The 26815-nt window shown below is 48.0% G+C and overlaps 2 protein-coding genes across 11 annotated transcripts in view; both read right to left on the bottom strand.

Annotated features, from left to right (window-relative positions):
* Window positions 1–900: 900 nt before the first annotated feature.
* On the bottom strand, window positions 901–19896 carry LOC116719048 (sodium/hydrogen exchanger 5-like). Of its 3 annotated transcripts, none has more exons than XM_032561398.1 (16): window positions 18385–19896; window positions 14438–14740; window positions 13139–13302; window positions 10508–10586; window positions 10266–10443; window positions 9976–10196; window positions 7932–8134; window positions 7737–7826; window positions 7573–7643; window positions 7374–7500; window positions 4162–4253; window positions 3812–3938; window positions 3580–3729; window positions 3349–3418; window positions 3042–3170; window positions 901–2203 (listed from the first exon to the last, which is right to left on the bottom strand). In XM_032561398.1, the coding sequence occupies exons 1-16, from the start codon at window positions 18725–18727 to the stop codon at window positions 1626–1628; spliced, it is 2925 nt and encodes a 974-aa protein (XP_032417289.1). In that variant the 5' UTR covers window positions 18728–19896; the 3' UTR covers window positions 901–1625. The 3 variants fall into 3 exon arrangements, with proteins under 3 accessions (XP_032417289.1, XP_032417291.1, XP_032417292.1); XM_032561400.1 differs by lacking the exon at window positions 18385–19896 and adding an exon at window positions 15088–15736; XM_032561401.1 differs by lacking the exon at window positions 901–2203 and having other exon boundaries at window positions 3105–3212; window positions 18385–19895.
* Window positions 19897–20585: 689 nt separating this feature from the next.
* LOC116718129 (FH1/FH2 domain-containing protein 1-like) overlaps window positions 20586–26815 on the bottom strand; it is a 32032-nt gene continuing 25802 nt past the window's right edge. For all 8 annotated transcript variants that reach the window (XM_032559811.1, XM_032559814.1, XM_032559812.1 and 5 more), the window contains 10 exons: window positions 24957–25514; window positions 23960–24109; window positions 23693–23875; window positions 23506–23625; window positions 23267–23428; window positions 22969–23159; window positions 22702–22894; window positions 22141–22315; window positions 21880–22056; window positions 20586–21315 (listed from right to left, as the gene is read on the bottom strand). In XM_032559811.1, coding sequence (XP_032415702.1) covers window positions 21230–21315; window positions 21880–22056; window positions 22141–22315; window positions 22702–22894; window positions 22969–23159; window positions 23267–23428; window positions 23506–23625; window positions 23693–23875; window positions 23960–24109; window positions 24957–25514 — 1995 coding nt within the window. In that variant the 3' untranslated portion in view covers window positions 20586–21229. The remainder of the gene's footprint in view (window positions 21316–21879; window positions 22057–22140; window positions 22316–22701; window positions 22895–22968; window positions 23160–23266; window positions 23429–23505; window positions 23626–23692; window positions 23876–23959; window positions 24110–24956; window positions 25515–26815) is intronic.

Here is a 26815-nt window from a genome sequence, read left to right as displayed (position 1 = left end):
GATTTAACCCAATGACTGTTATTCATGGGATTAGTTTGGCCCTTTGAAATGAAGCTTAACAAAAATTTCAAAATAAAAGCCTTTAATATTTTTAAATCAACTACTTGTGTTTTGAGCATTATATAACTGATTTACCCAATGACTATTAGACATGGGTTTATTGGGGCAATAAAAATTAAGCTTAATGAAAATTTCAAAATAAAAGCCTTGAATATTTTTACATCATGTAATTGCTCTTTTTGGCTTTATTTGACTTTTTCATCCAAAGCACTGTTACACATGGTATTAGTTTGGCCCTTTGAAATGAAGCATACTGAAAATTTCAAATTAAAAGCCTTGACAATTTTACATCAGGTATTTGCTCTTTTGGGCATTATGTGAATTTTTTATCCAAAGCACTGATAAACATGGGATTAGTTTGGCGCTTTGACATGAAGCTTAACAAACATTTCAAAATAAAAGCCTTTAATATTTTTACATCAACTACTTGTGTTTTGAGCATTATATAACTATTTTAACCCAATGACAATTACGCATGGGATTAGTTTGGCCCTTTCAAATGAAGTTTAACAAAACTTCCAAAATAAAAGCCTTGAGAAAATTTTAAATCTTACTGAATGGTGCACGTCCACCTTACTTAACGTTCTTGTGATTCTCCACATGCTATTGATTACGTTGCAGCGTTCTTTAGCATCGATGCTAATTTGTAGCGTGACAACGCCGGGCCCAAACCGACGGGCACGCCTTGGCAGGCCCCGGCTAAATTTCTTCCGAAATTTTCTAGTTTAAATAAATCCTTCGCTCACTTTCAGATAAAAAAAACGATAATTCCACATTATCAGGATTCATCAAGGCAAATCAGAAAAATGATCAAGATTTATAATAAAATATGAACAAAAATATTTTCATCTCAATTTAATTTCTCTTTATTTGTCCATTTTCAGAGGAATAACTCAGGATTAATTTCAGGCATCTCTGAGGTTTAGCAGCACGTTAAAGCAGAAACATGTCAACGACCTTTATTATAAATAAAAGTCGTTTTCCTGCTGACTGGGCCGAGCTGCTGCAGGAACAGATCACTCATGATTTGTTCTGGCGGAACCGCTGGTCCTGTTTGGACCGGACCGGGTTTCCGCAGCAGCTGCAGGAATAAAGCACATAGAATAAGGCAGCGGCATTAAGAAAAACAAGGCCTGTATAAAATACATGTTTGGGTTTTAAATAAGCAGCTCAGACAGAATTAAAGGGGAAAGGCAGGAAACGGGCTCTGCAGCGCCCCCTGCTGTATGAAGTAACAATAAACCAAAAGAGTTATGAAACGAAGGATGGATTTTCATTTCAACTGAGGGAGTTACAGAGACATCGAAGACATTTTCAGTGTAACTGATTCAATAACATCAGCAGTTATTGAATCATATTGATCTGCTGTGATGGAGCAAAGATCCTTCCAAGCTTCCAACTAGCAGGAGCTTGGCTGGAAAGTTTGGTGGAAGGACGAAGGACGCTGATGGTGATGAAGATGAGGACAGAAGGTTATCTTCAGCTGGTGGTGCTCTCTGGTCATGTGATTGTGCTGGTTTCCTATTGGCCGAGCTAGCAGACAGATCGCCCTCTGGTGGCCGTGTTCAGAGCTGTGTGGGGCGGTGACTGTGTGGCCCGGTGCCACCACCGGGGGGCGAGGTCACCAGACTCCTCAGGTACACACAAGGGTTCCTCCTCCTGCCTGGGCCTGGCGGGGCCTGCGGCGGGGGCGGAGCCTGCGGCACCCCGGGCGGCTTCAGGGCCGACATCAGCGGCTGCATTTCTTGCGAAGCGCCAGGCTCCTCCTCTTCCTCCTCCTCCTCCACCGGCTTCTTTTTCTTCCTCTCAGGGAAACAGAAGGCGGCTGGGGGCGGGGCCTGGGCGGGCGCCGCCCCGACAGGGCCTGTGTAGGAGGCGGGGCGGGACCCTCCCAGCCTGGAGAGGGCGCTGACGCGGGGGTGGACAGGCTCGGCGGGCGCCGGAGGTGACGAGACGCTCTCCAGCGAGGAGATGCTCTGGTTCCAGGCCTGCTGCAGGTCCACCGGGATAATCTTGGTGGCCTCCACCGACACGCAGGGCGGGGGCGACCCCACGCCGCCCTTCCAGGGCAGATGGCTGTCCTCACCGGGCGGCGACGGGGGCAGGGGTGGCGGGCTCTGGCAAACGTCCAGAGCTGCTGGGACTGAAGGACAGAATCTAATCAGCCATCATGCAGAAAGACTGCAGCCCCTACACCAACCTACCATCACCATGGAAACGGGCAGCTTCGTCTTCAGTTCAGCTTCATTCAATTCACAAAATAAATAATTTACAATCAATCAATCATTCCAATTGATCTAAGTTCAGTGAAATATTTAAATTAGTCTAAAACGTTTCTAAGGAAACCCAGCAGAGCATTCTGACCCGCAGCATCACTGCTTCTGACCAGCAGGGGGCGACAGTGGAGAGGAAAATCTCCCTTTTAACAGGAAGAAACCTCCAGCAGAACCAGAGCCAGAAGCAGAAGCAGAACCAGAACCAGAGCCAGAAGCAGAACCAGAACCAGATGGTTCTCAGAACACAGAGGACTCTCTAGTTAATGAAAGTAAAGCGTTAGAGGGAAAACGATTAGGTGATGGCAGCATTATGCCCTCCTTCAGAAGGAAAACATCCCCATGATGTTTCCATGGCGATGAAGCAGTTTCATGGAAACCTTCATTTCCATGAAGAGATGCAAACACCAGCTGGTCTGTCACCATGGTAACTCATCTTCGTAACCATGGTAACAAATGATTTTCATTCCGTTTTCTTCAGTTTTAGTCATCAGCTTTTGTAAACTTTCATGTTGACCCAACTATTTGATCTGCTCTGGATGGCTTTGCCTTTTTAACATTTATATCTGACTGCAGCTTGTCCTGTATTTTACTTTAGCATTTCACTTGTCAAGCACTTTGTTGGAAATGTTACATCAGAATAAATTTGCCATTCATTGGATCACCATTTACAGGCGGTCTGGTCCAATCAGAGCGTCTCTGCTTTACCTGATTTGGGTCGTTGTCTGGGCGTCTCCGCCTTCCGAGCAACGAAGGTGATGCCGACATCTTCCTCCTTCTCCTGATCGGAGTGATCAGCTTTATCCTCCTCCGGTTCCACAGGAACGGCCACCGGATCTGAGACAGAGCGGCGGCAACGTCACACCAGTTGCTGAGATGCTGGCGAGGGCCAAGCAGAAGATCATCAACTCCAACATCAACTCAACCCAACGTCAACCTGAACCCAACCCGATATCAACCCAACGTCAACCAAACAACATCAACCCAACTCAAACCCGGCTGGTCGTCTCGGTACCTTTGTCTTGCCAGCTGACGTTGCGTCTGGGTTTGTCTCCTCCCTCGTCCTTCGTGTCAGATCCTCGGTGCTGTCAGCAGAAGGAGGAAAGGTCAAATGCCAACAAGAGCTGATATCAATATCTGCATCGGTCCTGATATTGAAACAAGTTCGAGATCTCATATGCAGTTCTGGCAGAACCGGACCTCTGACTGGTTCTGTTCGGGTGTGTGTATGTGTACGTGTGTGAACCTTCTTCAGGCTGCGCTCCTTCTTGTGCCGTTTGTGTCTGGTGGACTTGAAGGTCTCCATGCGGCTCCTCATGTTCCTCTGGAAAACCTCGCGGTCCTGCCGCTCCTGCTCCCCCAGCGGCATGAAGTGTCGGCTGTAGTGGGACTGGTACTGGAAAACACACACACACACACACCGTGTGTCATCAGCAGCTCCATGGCGGACCGTTGCTCCAGGCGCTCCTTCTCTTTACCCGTCTCCTGGGCTTGTACAGGTTCCCGGCCAGGACGTGATGCGTCTCCATGTCCTCCTCCACCTTCGACCCGGGAATGTTGTCGATCACCTGGAGGTCCAGACACACGCCGCTGCCGTTCTCCCGCCTGCAACACGTCAACCACAGGTCAGCAGGACTCGGTTTAGAGCTGAAGATAAAATCCAATGTTTTATTTCTTCTTCTTTGGATCTGTTGATGGATCTAAAGTGAAAAGTTTGTTTTTGTTCTAATTCTTCCATGAAGTTGATTTAAACAGGAAGAATGTGGGAAAACAAGATGTTTCCTGCTGAGCAGCCCCATCAGAGGTCATCAGAGGTCATGTGACTCACAGGTAGTTGGTGACGTTGGTGACTTCAGGGAACGAGGCTCTGCTGGCCATGGAGGGTAGTGACAGCCTGGCCGAGGTCAGGACGTTCCCACCCTGCACACAGAGGTCAGAGGTCAGAGGTTCGCAGCTGGACTTCAGTGAACCTGACGGACTCAGAACAGGCCGTCTGTCCTCAACAGTCAGCCTGCAGCGCCCCCTGGTGGTTCAGCCAGGAGGAGCAACACGACCAGTAGAACCAGCACAGGTTCTGCCGGAGCAGTTCACTCAGAACCAAACTCTGGGTCCAGAAACCCAGACCCAGAAAGAAGGAAAGTTAGGTGGAAGAAAAAAGTTTACAGACAGCAGAGCATTGCTGCACTGAAGCATCAGGGAGTTTGATGCAAAGAGACAGAATGGAAAAGATTAAAAATGAATAAAATAAAATAGAATAGAAAAGCATAAAAGAAAATGCAATAATAGAGAAAACAGAATAAAGATGAAGAAAAAAATAATAAAATAAAACAAAATAGAAAAAATAAAAGAATAAAACAAATAGGAAAGAACAGAGGGGAAAAGAAAAGAAATAGAATAAAATAGATCAGACAGAAAAAGAATGAAACAAAAATAAAATAGATAAAAAATTAATACAAAACAATCAAATAAAAATAGAACATAACATAGAACAGAACATAATAGAATAGCATTGCAGTAAACTGTTTCGCTCAGGTTGCAGAAATCTTTGCTGCCTACATTATTTTGCCTCCTGCTGAGTTTCTGCTCCATAAATAAAGCCCGGTCCAAATTAAAGCCTGACCTGGTTCTGGTTCCTGCTGAGTTTCTGCTCCATAAATAAAGCCCGGTCCAAATTAAAGCCTGACCTGGTTCTGGTTCTGCTGGGTTTACTGGACCCGCCTGAAGGTCAACATGCTTCCTCGGTTTCCCCAGAGATGAAATTTAATCCTCAACTCTGCCGCCTGCCGACTCCGGTTCTGGTTCTGGGTCACCTCAATGGGTCTGCCATCCGGTACCAGATAGAACCAGAACCAGAACTGGGTGAAGTTCTGCTTGGTGAGAAAACTGGAGCTGGTTCTGGTGACCCATAAAACCAGGAATGGATCAGAACGATCTCCAACCTCCCATTCATCAGCAAAGTTATTGAAAAAGCTGTGTGTAAACAATTAACTAGCTTCCTAACGATAACCAACCGCTTTGACTCCTTCCAGTCTGGTTTTCGTGCTCACCACAGCACAGAGACCGCCCTTGTAAAAGTGTTCAATGACATCCATATAAATACAGACTGTGGGAGAACCACAGTGCTGGTTCTGTTGGACCTCAGTGTTGACCATGACATATTACTGAATCGACTGGAGAGTTGGGTCGGACTCTCCGGTCCTGTGCTTAACTGGTTTGAATCCTACATAAAGAACAGGGATTTCTTTGTTTCAATTGAAAACTTTTCATCAAAGAGGTCAAAGGTCACATGTGGGTTACCCCAAGGTTCAATCCTAGGACGCCTCTTATTCAATATTTATATGCTCCCACTAGCTCAGGTTATAACAGGAAATAATATTAGCTACCATAACTATGCAGATGACACACAGCTCTACATTACGATGTCACCAGGTGACCTTTGACCCCATCCAATCACTGAACAGATGCTTAGAACAGATAAATGTGTGGATGTGCCAAAATTTTCTCCAGCTGAACAGAAACAAAACTGAAGTTATTATTTTTGGACCTAAAGAGTAAGTAAGTAAGTAAGTAAGTAAGTAAACTTTATTCCTATAGCGCTTTTCACAGACCAGGGTCACAAAGTGCTGCACAAAGTGTAAAAAATAAAATAAATTAAAAGCAACATACAAAACAATAAAACACAGTATTAAGCTAAAAAGCAAGTTTAAAAAAGTGGGTCTTAAGTTGTTTCCTAAAAGTGTCTATACAATCCAAAGATCGAATGGTACAAGGTAGCTCATTCCAAAGGCGAGGCGCCACAGCTTTAAAAGATCTGTCTCCTCGAGTCTTAAAATGGGTCCGAGGAACCATCAGCAAGTTCAGATTGGACGACCTGAGGCTCCTAGTCGAAACATAAGGAACGATCCTTATGTTTCGGAACGAGGAACGATCTAGAGTTATAGATCTAGAGTCATAGATCTAGAGGTATAGATCTAGAGGTATAAATCTAGAGTTATAGATCTAGAGTCAATGCACAGCTTCAGTTATTACAACTGAAAACCAGCGATCAGCCCGAAACCTGGGAGTAGTGATGGACTCTGACCTGAACCTCCAGAGCCACATAAAGACAGTTACAAAGTCGGCCTTCTATCACCTGAAGAACATTTCCAGGATTAAAGGACTAATGTCTCAGCAAGATCTAGAGAAACTCATCCATGCGTTTATCTTCAGTCGTATTGATTATTGCAACAGCGTCTTCACAGGTCTGTCCAACAAATCAATCAAACAGCTGCAGCTGATCCAGAATGCTGCTGCTGGCGTTCTGACTAAAACCAGGAAGATAGAGCACATAACACCAGTTCTAAAGTCCCTCCACTGGCTCCCTGTAGCTCAAAGAATAGACTTTAAAATACTGTTGTTAGTTTATAAATCACTGAACGGCTTAGCACCACAATACATTAAAGATCTGCTGTTGTTGTATCAACCTTCCAGACCTCTCAGGTTCTGGTTCTGGTTCTGCTCTGCATCCCCAGAACCAGAACCAAACGAGGAGAAGCAGCTTTCAGCATCTATGCACCACAAATTTGGAACAAACTTCCAGAAAACTGTAAAACAGCTGAAACACTGACTTCTTTTAAATCTCAACTAAAAACCCACCTGTTTAGGATTGTATATGAAATGTAATCAATTACAAATTTATTGATGGAACTTGATTTAATGCTGTGTTTTGATTATTGATTCTATGTTGCTTTGTGTTTCTGTGTTTGTTATGATGTAAAGCACTTTGAAATGTCTTGCTGCTGAATTGTGCTATACAAATAAAATTTGATTGATTGATTGATTGAACAACATTTCCTCCAGACTGAGGTGGAAAAGTTCTGGATCTACGGCTCCAATCTCAACCATGGATTGTGGATCAGAGCCAGAATCAGAACCAGAACCCAGGTCCTAGCAGCCTGTGAGACCGGACTGCCCAAAAAACCAGAACCAGAACCTGGAGCCTGCAGTCCCTCCAGTCTGTCTCTTTCCAGAACCCGTTTGGACCCGACCCGGTCCTCCTACCTGGTCGATGACGCTGATGGCGTCCCGGATGTTGATCTTCTGGTACGCCTCCCAGAGCTCGCTCTTCCTGTACACCGACTTCCTGAGCAGCAGCTTGCTCAGGTAGTTCTTATCGAACTGCTCCCACCTGGAGGGGGCAGGGCAGTGAAGCATGCTGGGAAACAGCGCTGGTGATGGCGGACATGTTGGTAGGACTCACTTGTCTCTCCAGTGGTGATAACCCTGGAGTCCTGCGATGTCCTCCACCGCAGTCAGGATGTGGTCAAAGGCCTGGACAGACACACACACACACACACACTCGTCACATTGATGATGAGCAGAAGAAGAGTTGTCATCATCATCATCCATCATCATCATCATCACCCGCTCGTGGATCTCCTCGTTGATGGTGGGCTTCCTGTTGGTGGAGCGAGGAACCTTCAGCCACTTCACCAGAGGCTTGATGGTCAGACCCTGGACCAGAACCAGAACCAGAGCCGGAATCAGAACCAGAAACAGCGGTTCCTCACTCAGGACCCCGGTGAGAACCAGGACCGGTCCGGTTCAAGCCGCTCCTACCTGGAACATGACGGTGAAGAAAACAACCACGATCGTTGTGGCAACAAAGTAATCCTTGGCTTTGACTTGCTCTGCGTCCAGCAGCACCACCAGCGCGAACGCCACCGCCCCTCGCAGGCCGCCGTACGACATCACCACCTGGTCGATCTTATCCAGCGGGACGAGCCGGAACCGGTTCAGAACCCAGGTCTGGCCGATCACACCTGAGGCCCAGAGACAGGAGAACCGTCATGTCACAGAGGTTGGAACTGACTGGACCGGACCCAACCGGACCGGACCGGACCGGACCGGACTCTTCGGAGGTTCTATATGTTGTTTGACTTTCAGTAAGGTTCCTTTAAAGCACAGGTGTCAAACTCCAGCCCTCAAGGGCCGGTGTCCTGCAGTTTTTAGATGTGCCACAGGTACAAAACACTGGAATGAAATGGCTTAATTACCTCCTCCTTGTGCGGATAAGTTCTCCAGAGCCTTGCTAATGACCTAATTATTCTATTCAGGTGTGGTGCAGCAGAGGCACATCTAAAAGTTGCAGGACAGCGGCCCTTGAGGACTGGAGTTTGACACCCCTGCTTTAAAGTCTGGGATGTTTTGATCACCACTGATCTAGAATCAGCTCCTTCCAGGAGTTTCTCTCCAAATTAGAGATTCCTTTTCTCCTATTAGTTGGCTGCAGCCTGAGTCTGCTTCTGATTGGCTGATCAGGCCCTAAGCATGCCTCATCCCGTAGAAGCTAGCTGCACCAGAGACAAATGCAAAAGCAACAAGACTCTTTTCTCCGATAACGTCAGAACCAAACCTGACCGCCTGCTGGATGCGTTTCCGTCTGAATTGTACGCGTTGTCGCATTTATCAAGTTTTTATGGAAGAGGCTCAGAGCAGATTTTTTTTCTTGACAGGAATTGTTCAGTCTGCCATGAAAAAGTTGGATTTGTGTGGCCTGCTGAGTGAACGCTGCTCAGACTCGACTCAAACATGTTGCTGTTTAACTGTCTGCTGGTTTAAACAAGAACATATTCTGGTTTTAATGAAATGTCTTATTTATCTCACTAAGATAAAAAACATTCTTATATAGTGGTAGTTTACTGCTCCTGGTTCTTTTCCTGGCTCCGTCAGTTAAATGCTTCCTGCTGCTGCTCTGGGGAGACACAAAAGGTTCCTACTTCAGATTTATTTAGATTAAAATCCTCAGAACTGAGAGGCGAAAATGTTTAGTGAGATTATTTTGTTTATTATGTTTTGCTTTTACTTTAATAAATCTTTAGGAATTAGTGTGGTTTGTTTTTGATTATGTAGAATTAATATAGCTGGATTAATTAAAACTGTGAGATCTGGCTCATTTTTTAAAATATTAAATTATGAGATCATTTCTGAGCATCAATTAAAGATAAATAATTTAAATAAAATTTGTATTATTAATTAGTTGAGTTGATGTTTGTAAAGGGCCAGTTTTATGTAAAATAAACCTTTCTGATCTCTAATGTTTTTCCTGCTGTGTTGCTTTGATTCTTTCATGTTTGAGAAATCCTTCAATCTCCATGGCAACCATTCAGCTGCTAAACGCCTGGGTGGATCTAGCCCCACCTTCGAGGCGCAGCTCCTCCCCCACTCAGCTCCTTCAGACTAGCCAGCAGCAATTAGCAAACAGCTGCTGAGCTCGTATTGGAGCTGCTACTCAGATCAACGCTGGTAAAACTTTAGAGGGTTAATAGAGGAGCCATGTTGGAATGACTTCCTGGAGGCGGAGCTTCAGGAAGAGCAGGAGCTTCTTAAAGAGACAGAGACCCAATTTCAAGCTGCTAAATCAGGAAGCTAAACTTCTTTTAAGTCATATTTCATATATAGTGTTTTTATAACAGCTGAAGGTGAGACAGTAACTGATTATGTTATAAAATGGATCTATGTGCCTGAAAATCACATGATACCGGCCCTTTAATGGCTGCTGTACCCATGTTGGCCAGTATATGGCGCTGATCTGCGCCTTCTGTGGATGGTTAATATGAATAATGTCAGAGTTAGAACCTGAACCAGAACCAGAGGAACTGACCCACAGCCCTGAAGAGCAGGATGAAGACCAGGGTGCAAGACACCAGCCCCGTGTCCCAGGCCCACTTGGACTTGTCCACTGCAGAGATACCCAGGAAGATGAAGATGATGGTCTCAGCGATGCTGGCCAGCGTCTTCATCGTGTACTTCACCGTGGTCCGGGACTTCTGCGAGATGTTGGCCTCTACGTACTTGTTGGCCCCGATGCCGCAGAAGGTCATCCTGCGGAGGAAGACATGGCGGTGACACGACTGCGGGCTGAGGCGGTTCGAATCGAGAGGTGGGACTCACGACAAGATGGCGGACAGCGAGAAGAGCTCGGCGGTCAGGTAGGCCAGGTAGACCAGCAGGAAGACGAAGAGCGGCTCGATGATGCGGACCTTCTTGGTGAAGCGGGTGATGAAGCCGAGGATGACGGCAAAGACCAGACCCACCAGAGTCCCCCCAACGCTGACGATGAGGAAGGAGGCTGTGGAGGTCAGCAGAGGTCAGAGGTCAGTAGAGACTGTCGAGATTTCCACCTGAAGACTCACCCACTCCTTTGAAGTAGTCGGCCATCTGGACGTTCTGCGGGCCGACCTCCACGAAGGAGATGTAGACCTTATAGAGGACCTGCAGGAGACACGGAGAGAGACACGTCAGAGACCGGGTCACCAGAACCAGACCAGGTTCTCCAGGAGCTGGACCACAAGAGCATCCAGACCAGAGGGAAAACATTTACCACTGAGGACAAAAATGAGCCTTTTCTCTCCATTCAAAACACACACAAAAAAAATTATACAATAATGTTATTGTGAAATTTTTCTCAGCACAAAAATAAATTAGGAAGCTAAATGTTAAAGGGACGGTATTGTGTTTCTCAGCCACATAGTTTCATTTTGTAAAACAACCAGTAACTATGTTTCCCTCAGTTGTTATAAAAATATCAAATATGATTAAAATAAATCTTACTTCCTGATTTAACGTCTTGAAATTGGGCCTCTATCTCTTCAAGAAGCTGCTGCTCTTCCTGAAGCTCCGCCTCCAGGAAGTCATCCTAACATGGCTCCTCTATTAACCCTTTAATGTTCTTACCAGCGTTGATCTGAGCAGCAGCTCCTATAATGAGCTCAGCAGCTGGTTGCTAATTGCTGCTGGCTAGTCTGAAGGAGCTGAGTGGGGGAGGAGCTGCGCCTCGAAGGTGGGTCTAGATCCACCCAGCTGAATGGTTGCCATGGAGATTAAAGAATATCTTGGGGTGTGCTGTGGTGGTGCAGGGGTTAAGCACAACCCATATATGGAGGCCTTAGTCCTCAACCGTCGCAGGTTCGATTCCCGGCCTGGCGACCTTTGCCGCATGTCTTTCCCTTCTCATTCCCCACTTTCCTGTCAATTAACTATCAAATAAAGGCCACTAGAGCCAACAAATTTTTTTTTTTTTTTTTAAAAAGAAGATCTTAAACATAAAAGAATCAAAGCAAAGATATTTACGACATAAACTAGTCATGAAAATCTGAGCCTAAAAATGGCAAAAAAGTTTCCATCTGCTGCAGAATCCACACAGAGTTATTACGAAATGAAGAAAGAAGTGGAAGAAGAATCTATAAACTGTTGCTCTTTTATTACGGCTTCAGTAAAAGTTAGGCATAATTTTCATATTTTGGAGGCTTTATTTATTTATTGAACATTTATTTTGTTTCTGGGACGCGTCAGTGCTTCCTGTGTCCATTTACCGCAAAATTAGAAGAGAAACATGGTCAATAAAATAATATTACTTCCGTTTATTAATTTGGGGAAAGTTCATCTTTAAATTTTGCATCTGCATCGTTACTAAAACAAACTGGGTCCAAATGAGACCATTCAGAGGGCCGCAGACGGCCCCCACGCCTCATGTTGGACACCTCTGAACCTCTGAAGGTGTGGTAGAGGTGAGCGCTCCCCCAGTGGGGTCAGAGGTCACAGCTTCAGTTCTCCCAGCTCTGCTTGGGTTTTTCCATCTGATTGGGATTAGCTAATAATCTGAGTGCTGCGGAGGATTAGCCGGCGCCGTTAATCTGCTCCCGGCTTCCAGCGCCGGGCCGCGGCGTCCGTCCAGCTGCCGCGTCTGGACGACACGTGTCCTCCTCCTGGAGCCGCAGCAGAGGAGCAAAGTTCAGTTTCACGCCGCGCCGCCCGCTGCGGCAGGCCTTCACAGGCTTATCTGTTACCATGGAAACGCAGCATCACATCTGGCAGGTGAGATTTGTGCTGGTTCATCCACAGCGTCAGATCCTGCTGAGCCAGGTCTAACTGCTCTAGATCTGCGCTGCAGGTGGAGGGACATTGGCATCAATGATCAGACGCTGCTTCATGTTAAGAAGCTGAGAGCGTCTGCAGCAAGAGGCGCAGCTGACGCTGCTGCAGCAAGTGCTGCAGCATTGCTGTTTCCATCCTGTCATGCAGAGCATCAATTATTCTGATGATTAATTGGAATAAAAATGGGAATATTATGCTCACTTTTTATCAGTGATAAAAAGTGAGCATAATATTAAAAAGTGAATATAAAAAAAGTGAATATATAAAAGTGAAGCGTTTTTTATTATAAAATATTAAAAATACATTTAAGGGGCCGGTATCATGTGATTTCCAGGCACATAGTTCCATTTCATAACATAACCTGTTACTATCTCACATTGAGCTGCTATAAAACACTATTTATAAAATATGACTTAAAATAAATCTTACTTCCTGATTTAACTCCTTGAAATTGGGCCTCTGTCTCTTTAAGAAGCTCCTGCTCTTCCTGAAGCTCCGCCTCCAAGAAGACATCCAACATGGCTCCTCTATTAACACTTTAATGTTTCTACCAGCATTGCTGTGAGCAGCAGCTCCTATAATGACCTCAGCAGCTGATTGCTAATTGCTGCTGGCTAGTCTGAAGGAGCTGAGTGGGGTCCAGATGGGGGGTGCTTCAGGTTGGGATTGAGGGGAGGGGCTCCTGCTGCACCCACAAGATGCCGCTCTGGGTGGTTGAACATATCAGAAATCGCCTCTGGTTTTGGTTTCATGTATGCGGTTTAGAGTCTCTAATCGATCGACAGATTACTGAATTATTACAGGACTGATTCAATAATCTATTGATATGATTTCACATGCAGACAATGGAAATCTCAGCATGTGTGTGTGTGGGCGTTTGTGTGCCTCACCACGGTGACGGCGTCATTCAGCAGCGACTCTCCGAACACGATGATGAAGAGCATCTCGTTGACATGGACCTCCTCGAACACGGCTAGAACCGCCACCGGGTCGACGGCGGAGATCAGAGCGCCGAACAGCAGGAAGTCCATCAGGTCGGCCTGAACGCGCTCGTCTGGAGAGACACACCGCCGCAGCTGATTGGTCCACATATGGTGACATCACAGCAGGCATCAGGTCACTGAGGGGGGGTCACTCTAGGATCATGACCTCCTGCTGCAGTGACTAGTTAAAGGGACAGGTCACTGTTTAAAGGGACGGGTCACTGTTTAAAGGGACAGTCACTACTTAAAGGGATGGTTCACTGTTTAAAGGGACAGTCACTAGTTAAAGGGACGGGTCACTATTTAAAGGGATGGGTCTCTAGTTAAAGGGATGGTTCACTATTTAAAGGGACAGTCACTATTTAAAGGGACAGTCACTAGTTAAAGGGACGGTCTCTAGTTAAAGGGACAGTCGCTGTTTAAAGGGACAGTCACTATTTAAAGGGACAGTCACTAGTTAAAGGGACGGGTCACTATCTAAAGGGACAGTCACTGTTTGAAGGGACAGTCACTAGTTAAAGGGACGGGTCACTATTTAAAGGGACAGTCACTGTTTGAAGGGACAGTCACTTGTTAAAGGGACAGTCACTGTTTGAAGGGACAGTCACTTTTTAAAGGGACGGGTTTAGTTAAAGGGACGGGTCACTATTTAAAGGGACAGTGATTAGTTAAAGGGACGGGTCACTGTTTAAAGGAACGGGTGTCTATTTAAAGGGACAGTGACTAGTTAAAGGGACGGGTCACTGTTTAAAGGAACGGGTGTCTATTTAAAGGGACAGTCACTAGTTAAAGGGACGGGTCACTGTTTAAAGGAACGGGTCTCTATTTAAAGGGACAGTCACTAGTTAAAGGGACGGGTCTCTAGTTAAAGGGACAGTAACTATTTAAATGGACAGTCACTTGTTAAAGGGACGGGTCTCTAGTTAAAGGGACGGGTCACTGTTTAAAGGGACAGGTCTCTAGTTAAAGGGACGGGTCACTGTTTAAAGGGACGGGTCTCTAGTTAAAGGGACAGTCACTGTTTGAAGGGACAGTCACTTTTTAAAGGGACGGGTTTAGTTAAAGGGACGGGTCACTATTTAAAGGGACTGACAATTAGACAGTTTCCTGTCTTCTGGAAACCTCTGGACTGGCTGGATATCTGTCTAGCTCCAATCTCTGCTGAGGCGTCAGCAGCACGGTCTCACCTCTGACCCCATCACTGACCTATAACCCCCAGCAGCTTGGCGGCATAGAGGCAGAATCCGGTGCAGAAGGCGTTCCACAGCGTCCCCACCACGGCATATGTCAGGATGGAGCCCAGGTTGTCGAAGAAGAGGCGCGCGGGCATGAAGTATCCGGCGTCGCCGACGATGGTGGGCAGCAGGAAGAGGAAGAAGAGGGCGGGGTCCAGCTGGTACAGCTGCTTCTTACTGGCGATGAGAACCACGCCGCCCAGAACCAGACCCAGCAGGATCAGCATGCAGCTCTCCGGAACCACGGTGGTGAAGCGCTGCGACAGGTGGAACACTGCAGGGAGGCAGGAGAACGGGTTACTGCCGGAGGGTCACCTGGTCTGCAGCCAACAGGTGAGATGAAACAAAACGCCAGGCTGAATCACAGCAGCAGCTACTGTCAACCTAGGAAGGGTCAAAGGTTATCTCCAACCAATGAGGACATTATCTCAGATGTTGCATCAGAGGTCAGAGGTCAGAGCATGACCCTCAGGTGTCAAGTAGCCGGTCGTCATAAGCCGATGTCTCCTATCCTGTTTCTCTCTGTTCGCTTCAGAAGTTTTCATCCACATGAGCCGATCTGCCCCGAGCGTTGTTTAAACATGCCGACCCATAGGGGGCAGTGTAGCGCTAAGCTAACACCTGCCAGCCAATCAGATGGCTTCCGAACGAGCGACACTTCCTGTTAGGGTCCCAACATGGCGCCAGGAGGTTCGTCTGCAGGCTCAGCTGATTTTCAGCAGTATTAAAATATAAAGTTATTAAAACCAGACGATGCTGATGAGGAATCGGCTCAGAGCGAGTATCTCGGTTTATTGGGGCCTCATTTGCAGGCTGGGGCCATGAACACGATGCACCAATGCAGAAATGTCTCATTTCCACTTTGGTCAGAGTTTTTATAAATAATCGTTTTTAGTGAAATTAATGTAAAAGAAAAAAACGCAGGAAGTCAGATCTGCAGCTTCCCAGCCTGTATCCTTCCGCTGAAACTAGTCCCAGTCGCTGCAACAAGTGCTGCTGCTTTTCCTCTGGAATTCTGGGAAGTTTTCTTGTTTAGCGGCGCGGAGCGTTGTGTTCTGCTTCCTGTTAGAGTCCCATCCTCTGTCCTCTGTCGTCCTCCAGACGCTCCGTGGGTCCAGGGCAGGGCGGATTTTCTGGGACTACTTTAGGAGGCGGATGGATCTGCAGACTGTGATTTAAGGCAGAAGATTGTTGGATTCCTGTGGAGCCGCTGAATGTCTTCAGTGTTTCTGTCCTCACCGTCCGTCTGCTGCGGGGGAGTCTCAGCGGACTGCAGCCTGCTATCCCTCTGTCCATCTCTCCCTCCGTCCTGCTATCCCTCTGTCCATCTCTCCCTCCGTCCTGCTATCCCTCTGTCCATCTCTCCCTCCGTCCTGCTGTCCCTCTGTCCATCTCTCCCTCCGTCCTGCTATCCCTCTGTCCATCTCTCCCTCTGTCCTGCTGTCCCTCTGTCCATCTCTCCCTCCGTCCTGCTGTCCCTCTGTCGGTCTCTCCCTCCGTCCTGTTGTCCCTCTGTCCGTCCCGTCTCTCCCTCCGTCCTGCTGTCCCTCTGTCCATCTCTCCCTCCGTCCTGCTATCCCTCTGTCCATCTCTCCCTCCGTCCTGCTATCCCTCTGTCCATCTCTCCCTCCGTCCTGCTGTCCCTCTGTCCATCTCTCCCTCCGTCCTGCTGTCCCTCTGTCGGTCTCTCCCTCCGTCCTGCTGTCCCTCTGTCCATCTCTCCCTCCGTCCTGCTGTCCCTCTGTCGGTCTCTCCCTCCGTCCTGCTGTCCCTCTGTCCGTCCCGTCTCTCCCTCCGTCCTGCTGTCCCTCTGTGCTGCACATAAAACCCACATGAAGCTCATGGCCTCTCATTTCCTCTCAGGGTTTGATGTTGGAGACGACAGAGACGGACGTCCTGCAGGGACGTCAGTCCTCTGTGGGACTGGATTGGATCATCTAACCTGCTTCACTTTCAGATACTGAACTTTGACCTTTGACTCATGAGGGTTGACCAAAGCACCGAATGCTAACCTGCTAACAGGCAGCAGATCAGAAGGTTTTCACGGTTACAGTCAAACATGTTGGACCTGGGATTATTATGAAGTTTGAAACAGAAACTCAGAAATATTTTGTCTCTTCTGGATTTTTCTAGTTTATTTCTAACAACCTGAAGGGTTTTGAAGGTCTGGACTGAAAAACACGTTAAATCTCTGGAGTGAGTTCTGCTCTGATTTAATCTCACGTTCGGTTCTGCAGCTTGAAGCTCTGATGAAGCTGAAACTACAGGAATCCTGATGGAATCAATGAATTATGATTATTGACACATAAATCCAATAAAATAGTGATTCAATGATTGAGAATTGCAGAAATAAAAACAGAAAAATGTTTTGCAAAATGAGTTGTTATTGTGAAAGTTACTGGATCTGCAGAAAAACCATCAACTCATCGTTTTGCTCAGAAGCTCAGTCTGCACCATGAAGGTTAGCTGCTGGTTACCAGGTTAGCTGCTCTTTTGAGTCAGAAACATGAAGCCGGCCAGGCCTTAAAACCAGGTGTGATGACTTCCTGCATCACTTCCTGCATCACTTCCTGCTGATCAATAAACTCACGTCAACATGGCGGCTTCGCTGCTCGGGTCACATGCAGTCATGATGGATTACAGGAAGCAGAGGAGGATGAAGGCGCTGCGTCAGTAATCAGATTACCCAGATGGTGACGACAGCAGAGCAGACCAGAGTTCCCAGTTCACAGAGCGACTGGGAATCCTGGAGGAAACAGAAACACTTTGATGTTTCCTTCCTCCTTCAGATCCACCAGGAGCTCAGCTGGCAGCCACTCCAGGTGTGTGTGTGTGTGTGTGTGTGTGTGACTCTTCCTGCAGCTGAAGCTGTTTTTGTTCTTTCAGCTCATTGTTTTTTTACAGAATCATCAGAAAAATTCTGCACAGCTCAGTTTTCTTAGTTTGAATCTGCATCAACAAGATTTATGTCTGCCTGCTTAGCTCTTCCTCTCCCTCCTCTTCCTCTGCTGCTAACCTTCACGTTGAAGCTGAAGTTTCTCCAGGTGGGAGGAGAGAGGAGGAGCCTTCGGTCTGACGGTCATAAAGAAAAGCAAACTTCCTGCCAACCACCTGTTGCTGCTCCACCTGATGATGATGATGATGGTGATGAAGCATCAACAGCTCCACCTGCCCTCCTGCAGAAAATCTGAGCTAAAGTCACACAGGAAAACCGGTCGTCTGCACTGTAAAACCGGTTCTGAAGCAGATTAAATATTAAGCAATAAAATCTATTATCAATAAATATCAACTCATTAACCGACAGGCAGAAATTTAAACGCCAGAAACCAAGAGAGAATTTAACCAGATTATTCATATTTCAGTCAAATTAAAGGATCTTTGTTTCTTTTTAACCTGGTTGACCAACCAGGTGAGCAGAAATCAACTTAATAATTAGTTATAATTTAAATGATTTATTTAAAAACAGCACGTTTAAAACATTTATTGGAATTTAGCTCATTTAATCGCCTTTTTTAGTCATTAATCTGAAATAACTCTTAGAATCAGAGAAATCAGTGAACATTGTGGGACCAGTTTGTCCTTCACACCTCAGCAACGAAACTTTAAAATCATGGTTGTCATTATAGTTGAGTAAACTTTTAATTCTTAAAGTTTTTGTTGATGTCCAACTGTCTGCATCTTGAGATTTCTGATCCAGTTAAAGGTTCTGGTTCTTCTTCATCAGAACTTTTTCTGATCATCTAATAAATAAATAAATAAATGATCCAATAATAACCGGGAGGGGGGGGCAGGTGCCCCCATCTTTTTGGCCCCGGGCCCCTCGCGATGTGATTGTGCCCCCTGTGATTCAAACTTCCAGTAAAACCAGTTCCGGTCCAGTCTGACACCTCTCACGCACACGCACGGCGGCGGACTTACGGATCTTGGCCACGCTGGCCACCAGCAGCCATATGGCGATGACGTAGGGCGTCTGGACGTAGCTCCACTCCCATTGGACCACCCGGTACCCGCCGCCGTGGTGAGGATGCTCCGCCGCCGCCGGCTCCTCCGGCCCGCCGCCGCCGGCTCCTCCGGCCGGCTCCGCGGATCGGGCCGAGGCGACGTCGGGAGCCCCGAGCTCCGGTGCGGGCTGCGGGAGGAGGAGCCGCGGCGGGGCGGAGGGAGAGGCGTGGGCCGGGCCCCGGAGCGGAGCGGCTGACCCGGACAGCTCGGCTCCGGCCGGGAGCAGCAGCAGCAGCAGACCGAGCAGCAGCATCTTCATCCCGGAGCTCAGGGCGCTGGCATCCCGCTGAGCTTTATATACACACCGAGAGGAGAGGAGCCGCGGAGGGAGGCCGGCAGCCGGGTCCAAACATCCACACACACACACCTCCCTCCTCCTCCTACACACACACCCAGGGAGGAGGAAGAGGAGGCTGACCCGCCCACTCACCCTTAAAGACACGGAGCCGCTCCCCCAGCTGATCTGATCACCTCTGACGACTCACATGTCAATACCCTAACTCTGACGTCATACGTCGGTCCGTTTGAGGATGACTCATGAGAAAAGAGCTGCCGGTTCGGACCCAGCTCTGGGTTCTGGTTCTGGTTAAAACACTGTGGGATGAAGAGGAGCAGGACCATAGGGCTCTTCACCCCAGCGCCACTCAGTGGGGGGCGTCTCAGTGCCTAACTGAAGCATAAATAATTCAAACTGAGGTCAGAGGTCATTTTAAATGACAGGAAATAAAAACATTTTTAAACAGTAAAATGTGTAACTTCGTTTGAATCAGTTTGATGGCTGCTTTGATCACACTGGATGGATGGATGCTGTTGGATGGTTGGTTGGATGGCTGGTTGGTTGGTTGGATGGCTGGTTGGATGCTCCTCGGTCTGCAGCAGAAACCTGATGGTTTTCCTTCTGGCCGTGTTGCTCCGGAGCAAAGCAGGAATAACCAGTAGGAATAACCAGTAAGAATAACCAGTAGGAATAACCAGTAGGAATAACCAGTAGGAATAACCAGTAGGAATAACCAGTAGGAATAACCAGTAGGCTCTCCGCTCCTCTAATCGCTTCGCCTCAGATTCCCAATCAGCTGAGTTGAAGGTCAGGTGAGGTCAGAGGTCAGCAGATAAAAACCTGAAGCTGATTATGAACCGGCTGGGAGACGAACAGCAGATGAAAACTGTGATCCTGGCTGGAAATCAAATAAAGCAAATAAACTGAAGCTCAGAGAACCAGAACCACAAACATCCGGGTCCAGTTTCCTCTGAAGGCCTGGAGGTCAACCTGGACCAAGTTCACCTCCAAGCTGCAAAATCTGAGCTGCCGTTTGCAAAGTTACAGAGAAACATGAACTAGACCAGTGGTTCCCAAAGTGTGGGGCGCGCCCCCTAGGGGAGGCGCAGTGCCATTGCACTGGAAGCTGTATGGATGAAAAAAAAACAACCAGTTACACAAAAGTGTTTCACTGTAAAGATGTTTGTAGTTTGTTTTGTTGCAACCTGAAGTGTGAAATAAACTTCAGTGGAGTTTGAAAACAAAATGTGTTTAAAGGTTTATGTCTGGTTGAACCATGTGTGACCAGTTGATTGTTTTTTCTTTTGGGGGGGATTTTATTGTAATCTGTAGCGGGCCCAGAAAATCTTTGAGAACCACTGAACTAAAGGATTTGGACGGTTTAGTCAGAAGAGAAAAAACTAAGTGAAAATCATGTTGGTCGTTTAATAACGTCAGTTTAAACTAAATATTCAGTTTGGAAAGCTAAACATTTAATTCCAAGCAAATTATGTAGTTAGCAAGCTAAATATGAGGCACCTAGCTAAGTAGCTAACATGCTAAATATTTGGCTAAACACTTAATGTTAGTTTAATATTTAAACTAAATATTCAATTTGGAAAGCTTTTGGCCGTGTAACTTTACAGAACCACGGGTTCTGAGCTGTTCAGCTTTAGTCAAAGGAAGTTCAAACAAACAAACAGGAAGTACTGATGGACCCACTTCCTGTTCTGCTGCTGAAGCGGTTTTGGAGAGACTGAGTCGGATCCGAGAAGAACCGAAACCCAGAACCGGACCAACAGGTTCACTCGAGTTCTAACTGGAGGAACCCAGCTCAGGTTCTACAGGTGGAAGAACCAGAACCAGAACATCAGATTTATTTAAAATCTTTATCAACAGCAGAAAAACATTCAGCCTCACCTCAGCTGAAACGTCGTCATCAGCTGAGGAACACCTGGACATCACACCAGAACCCAGTGACATCACACCAGAATCCAGTGACATCACACCAGAACCCAGTGACATCACACCAGAACCCAGTGACATCACACCAGAACCCAGTGACATCACACCAGAATCCAGTGACATCACACCAACACACCTGGTGGTAGGTGAGCAGTCGGACTGCTCGGTACCAGATTAACAAGAATGCTGTGGAGGTGAGAGGTCCAGAACCAGAAGCAGGCCCAGAACCTGAGCAGAACTTCGGCTAATTTACAGCAAACTGAAGCCTCTAGAAGCTGCAGGTGGTTCTGCGGTTCATCTCAAGCAGTTTGTTCTGATCCGAGTTCTTCTGGCCATCCACCTGCAGGACTTTCTGGATCAGAACCAACGAGACAGCAGGTAAGTCCAGGTCTGGTGTGAAGAGCAAACAGATCAGTTCTGGTTCTGGTTCTGATCCGCAGTCTGAGCTGCTGTTGCTGCGCTGAAGGTTCATTTGCAAACAGATGAGGAGATAAACACTGGAGCAGCAGAAAGTCAGGAGGTCAGGAGGTCAGCGCAGGGTCAGACTCTGGCTCCCGTCTTGCTGGGCAGCAGACCCAGAGCCTGGACCGCCTCCAGGTCCAATCCGCCCTTCAGGGTCCTCCGCACTGCAGCACACAGAGAAAACGGGTCAGAACTCAGAACCATAACGTTTTCATCTCCATCACATTAATAATAAACTCAACAGGTCAGAGGTCATTTCAGCTGCTGGACTTCATGAATCCTCAGCTGGAGGAGAAACTCCTGCGGACCAGAACGCAACACCAGAACCGGGGAGAGGTTCTGCTGGCCGTTACTCCAACATGGCCTCCACGGAGGTGCTGCAGCGTTTTGACGCGCCGACGCTAATCCGCTCAGCGGGGATTTAGTCAGGAAGTGAAAACAGGACTGAGGAGCCGGCCTGATACCGGCTGTTTGGGAAACAGAGCTGCTGTTTGGTTTCAAACAGAACTAGAACCAGAACCGGACTGACCCAGAAGAAGGTTCCAGTGCTGCGTTAGACATCCCATCGCTATGCTAACGAGCTTTACCGCACAGCATGTTGCTGTAGCACTTAGTATTAGTTTCAGCTAAATATGGATTTAGCGTTAGCTCCAGCTAATGATAGAAAGGGAAGTGATTCTGTCGGGCCTCAGAAGAACCTCAGAGAACCCAGGAGCGTCTGGACTCACTGGACTTCCTGTTGAGTCGGGACCGTTTGCGGGACTTTGGGCTGGCGGTTCTGTTTGACGGGTTCTGGGTCACGGACTTCACCAGTCGATCCATGATGTCATCGTTGGCGTCATCCTGAGAGCCGGTCCCGTCGTCCCTAGCAGCGGTCAGAGTGGATGGACTCGCCGAGCGGTTACCTAGGCAACAGAAACGGAACATTAACTGGTCCTGACCGGACTCTAACCAGACCCAGAACCAGACCAGGGTTCTGTGGTTCTTACTGCGGACGGCTCTGGAGCGGCGCAGGCCTGCAGGATGAACGGTCAGGCTGCTGCAGCTGCTGGTCAGCAGGCTCGTCATGGTTTCATGCTCCTCCTCCTGATCAGAGCCTGGATCTGTTGCCATGGAGACGGGCGAGATGCTGTCCTGAACAGGAACGCCAGAAAACTTTTCCGTCTGAGGGAAAAAAGACAAGATGAGGTCTGAAACATCGTCTGCCTGAAACGATCCGAGGTCATTCCCAGGAAGTTCAGACGGTTTTTATGAAAAATAAAACATGGAAAATAAACATTAACTAGTGGAGAACTCTTCATTAAACTGTTTTCAGATCATAATATAAGAAGTAATTCTCAAAGATCAATAAACTTTAATTTCTAATCAATATTTTTGTCAAATCTTAGTGAGTTTTGAAATCTTTTCTTCTGCTGCATCTCTGCTTTCAGGTGTGCAGCAGCGCCCCCTGCTGTATCTCCACTGCAGGAACAGGAGGCTGATTCAGCTGCTGTGGATCAAACTGAGCAGAACCGTCTCCTGACCTCTGACCTCTGACCCCGGAGCGTTACCTCGGTGATCAGCATGCCCCGGGTCTTGTTCCGCTCCCTCTTGATGGTGCGTTTGCGTCTGATGGTGAGGACGCGCTCGCGGGTGGTGCGGTACTCCAGAGCGAACTCGCTGATGATGCGGCAGAAGCTGGTGACCTTCACGTCTCGGACAGAGAAGGACGGCTGACCCAGGAACAGCAGGAAGGAGTGGAACCTGCAGGGGACACGTCAGTCCACACCCGTCCACGCCGTCTCCAGGGACGGACGGGTCGGGGCTGAGCTCCCTACCTGTTGATGACCCTCCTGTGGACGACCTTTAGGATCTTGACCCTCTGGGTGCAGTCCCTGAGGAACTCCGTCATCTTGTTCTTCAGCACCGCCTTGCTCTCATGCTTGGCCACCAGCTTCAGATTCTCCCATGATGCCTTGCAGCGCTTCTCCAGCTGGACCAGATTCTCCGCCAGCAGGTCAAAGTCCACCTGAAGCAAAACAGGACACACGAGGACGAGCTGTGACATCATAACGAGCTGTGATGTGAATGGATGTGAACAGGTGAAGACAGGACAGCGGGACAGGTGAGGCGTACCTTAGCGGAGCGGGTGATGGCGGGGATCTCGGAGTAGACGTCAGAGGATTGTGGGTAGTTGTCCTCCAGCAGGCTGCAGGTGTGGTGCAGCAGCGAGTGGCGGTGGACGGTGTCCTTCACCTCCACCACCTTCTCCAGGTAACTCAGCTCAAAGCCTTTGGCCTGGAACAGAGAAGAGCCACACTGGTGAGACTGGGAGAAACTGGGAGCAACTGGGATGTTCCTGGGATGTTTCTCACATTGGAGCTGTTGAGGAAGTTGCCGATGGCGAGCAGTGTGGCGAGGATCCTCCTGAACGTCTGATTGGACGCCAGCTGCTCCATGCCCAGCTTCAGGTCGAAAAGAGGCTCCGCGATCTCCTGCAGGGGGCGACAGCTGGTCAGCGGGCCGGCGGAACCGGAGGCGGAACCGGAGCCGTGCACTCACCTTCTCCAGAACCTCATAGTTGAGCTTGAAGGCCCAGAGCTGCAGGCGGGGGTTCAGGGCGCTGATGGAGGCCAGGGTGAGCAGGAACTGCTCTGCAGTTCCCAGCGGCAGGTCGGGGTTCGCCAGCTGGGCCTCCTGGATCTTTTGCTTCTCCTCCTCGGTAGGGATCATCGTCAGGATCTTCTGCTCACAACAGAGAGGCCGTGAGGTCCGGACCGGCCCAAACGGGTCAGAGGACCAGAGGACCGATCCGGCAGCGCTGCGTACCTCCACCCCCTCCTTGCTGATGGCGTAGTCATCAAAGCTCAGGATGGCGTTCTTGATGACGTGGACGGCAGGAAGGACGGTCAGGCCGATGTTGATGGCGTTGCTCCGCTTTGGGTCCAGAACCAGAGACTTCTTGGGTTCTGGTCCCTTCTGCAAAGGACACGTTAGAGATACGATAGAGACACGTTAGAGACACAATAGAGACACGTTAAAGACACGTTAGAGACACAATAGAGACACGTTAAAGACACGTTAGAGACACGATAGAGACATGTTAGAGACACGTTAAAGACACATTAGAGACACGTTAAAGACACATTAGAGACACGTTAAAGACACGTTAGAGACACGATAGAGACACATTAGAGACACGTTAAAGACACATTAGAGACACGTTAAAGACACGATAGAGACACGTTAGAGACACGATAGAGACACGTTAGAGACACAATAGAGACACGTTAGAGACACGTTAGAGACACATTAAAGACATGATAGAGACACGTTAAAGACACGTTAGAGACACGATAGAGACACAATAGAGACACATTAAAGACACGTTAGAGACACGATAGAGACACGTTACAGACACGTTAGAGACACATTAAAGACATGATAGAGACACGTTAAAGACACGTTAGAGACACGATAGAGACACAATAGAGACACATTAAAGACACATTAGAGACACGTTAAAGACACGATAGAGACACGTTAGAGACATGATAGAGACACATTAGAGACATGTTAGAGACACGATAAAGACACGTTAGAGACACGATAAAGACACGTTACAGACACGTTAGAGACACATTAAAGACATGTTAGAGACACGATAAAGACACGTTAGAGACACGATAAAGACACGTTAGAGACATGTTAGAGACACGATAGAGACATGTTAGAGACACGATAGAGACATGTTGAGACAATTTGGAAACCGGACTGTTGTGTCCTGAGGGGGTCGCTACACGCTACAGGGGAGTTAGTTGGTTACCTTGGCGACCGGCAGTTCCTTGGACTTGGACTCGAACAGCGTCTCCAGGCGCGCCGTGTCCACCTCCACCTTGTCCAGCGACGCCCACACCGTCCCGCGGCCGAAGCGACATTTCTGCTGGCTCTCCGCCTGCTTCAGCTCCTTCCAGAACAGCTTCACCGTCTTCTTCTTCGTCAGGCCCGAAGGCCCGCCGCTCGGAGGGGGCGGAGCCGGGGGGACGCCACCTGGAGGGGGAGGAGGTGGAGGAGGGGCACCCAGGAGGGGGGGCGGAGGAGGAGGCGGAGGAGGTGGCGGGGGAGCGGCGCATCCTGGTGGAGGCGGCGGAGGAGGAGGGACGCCTGAGAAATGGGAGGAAGAGGAGGAGTTGGTGCCCATGTCCAGGACGTCGATGTCTTCGTCCTCCAGCAGGTCGGTGAAGTCCAGGTCTTTGATCTTCAGGTCGGCGCCGCTGGGCTGCAGCTGATCCCAGGCGTCAGCCGGACCCAGAGAGTTCATGGACTCCGGGCACCGCGCCGCAGGCTCCGCCCTCACGCCGCTCTGCTGCCGGACCAAACGGTTCTGATGGGAGACGGACACACGGTCAGCCAACTTCCTCACACAGAACAGCGAAACAGCAATGCATCATGGGCAGTGATGTCAGCAAGGCGCTACTCTGATCGGATTTCAGTTACGCGTTTCCATTTCAAATCCAGTGATCAGATTATAGTTACTCTTCCAAATCACTGTGAGTTACTATTTTCTAGTGTAATTATTATTTTTTCCTCTGTGCGTCTTGAGGAGCGACCGCCGTTCATCTCCTCCCTGGTTCCTGTTCTGAACCAGGGAGGAGATGAACATTTTGTTGCTGGAAAAACAGGAACTATTTTGAGTTTCTGTCATCAAGTCTGATTAATATAAGCGACTTTGGGCTTGTTTTTGAACTAGGGCTGTTGTAAACAAATATTTTAGTAATCGAGTAATCTATGGATTATTCTTACGATTAATCGAGCAATTGGATAAAAAGATTATAAAATAAAATATTAGTAAATCTGGCATAACACCGATGTTACTATCAGGTATCAATATCAGTCCTAACAGTTACTTTTCTGTAGTTTATAAAACTAACCTGTAACAATAACAGCTCACTTTCTACATTAACCAGAAGAAAAGTTATACAAAGATCTGAAATTATATTCAATTTAATAATAAAGAGTCTCACAGATACGCTTATAAAAATGTCTATGCTCCAGATTTTAGTTTATGTATTTATCTCCAGTCACTTTAATAGATGAATTCTCGCCTTGCCCCATAACCTGACAAGCTTTGGGTTTGAGAAAACGGGAAATGTCTCCTGGAGTTTGGGGCGGTGGGGGGCAGGCGAACGAAAGAAGTAAGATGGGAGGAAATAGACCAGGTTCCAGACGAACTAAAGTCGGGGAACCGGTAGACCAGGGGGCGAACGTAAGAACCGGGGGAGCAATACAGGATTTTTACGGCACCTTCGTCGTCACACTCAGAAACTCGTCTACAGCCATGAACAGCCACGACGCTCCGCCAGCCGTTTGTTCAGACCGGGATGATGTGAGATTTATTGTGCGGTTTGTCCATAAAGCTACACTTACACTGTAACCATCAGCTACTCAGCCGCCCGCCGTGTTCAGTCTATCAGCTCACCTGTATTAATACCTGCAGCTCTTCCTGCCGTTCGCTCTGAACCAGCAGCTCCTGGAGGAGAAAGGCTGCCGTACTCCAGGCATGGCGCCAGTCATTTTAAAGACGCTTATTGGTCCCCAAAAACCATGAAAACCCGGGCGTTATCACCACTCCACAAAATCCCCACGGGCCGAACTTGAACATTGGACGTCATGCCGCTAACTCTT

The sequence above is a fragment of the Xiphophorus hellerii genome, chromosome 4, assembly GCF_003331165.1.
Source record: "Xiphophorus hellerii strain 12219 chromosome 4, Xiphophorus_hellerii-4.1, whole genome shotgun sequence".
In the NCBI taxonomy this organism is placed as follows: domain Eukaryota; kingdom Metazoa; phylum Chordata; class Actinopteri; order Cyprinodontiformes; family Poeciliidae; genus Xiphophorus; species Xiphophorus hellerii.
Note: the sequence above shows the minus strand (reverse complement) of the source record. Positions and strands in the feature narration are given on the sequence as shown.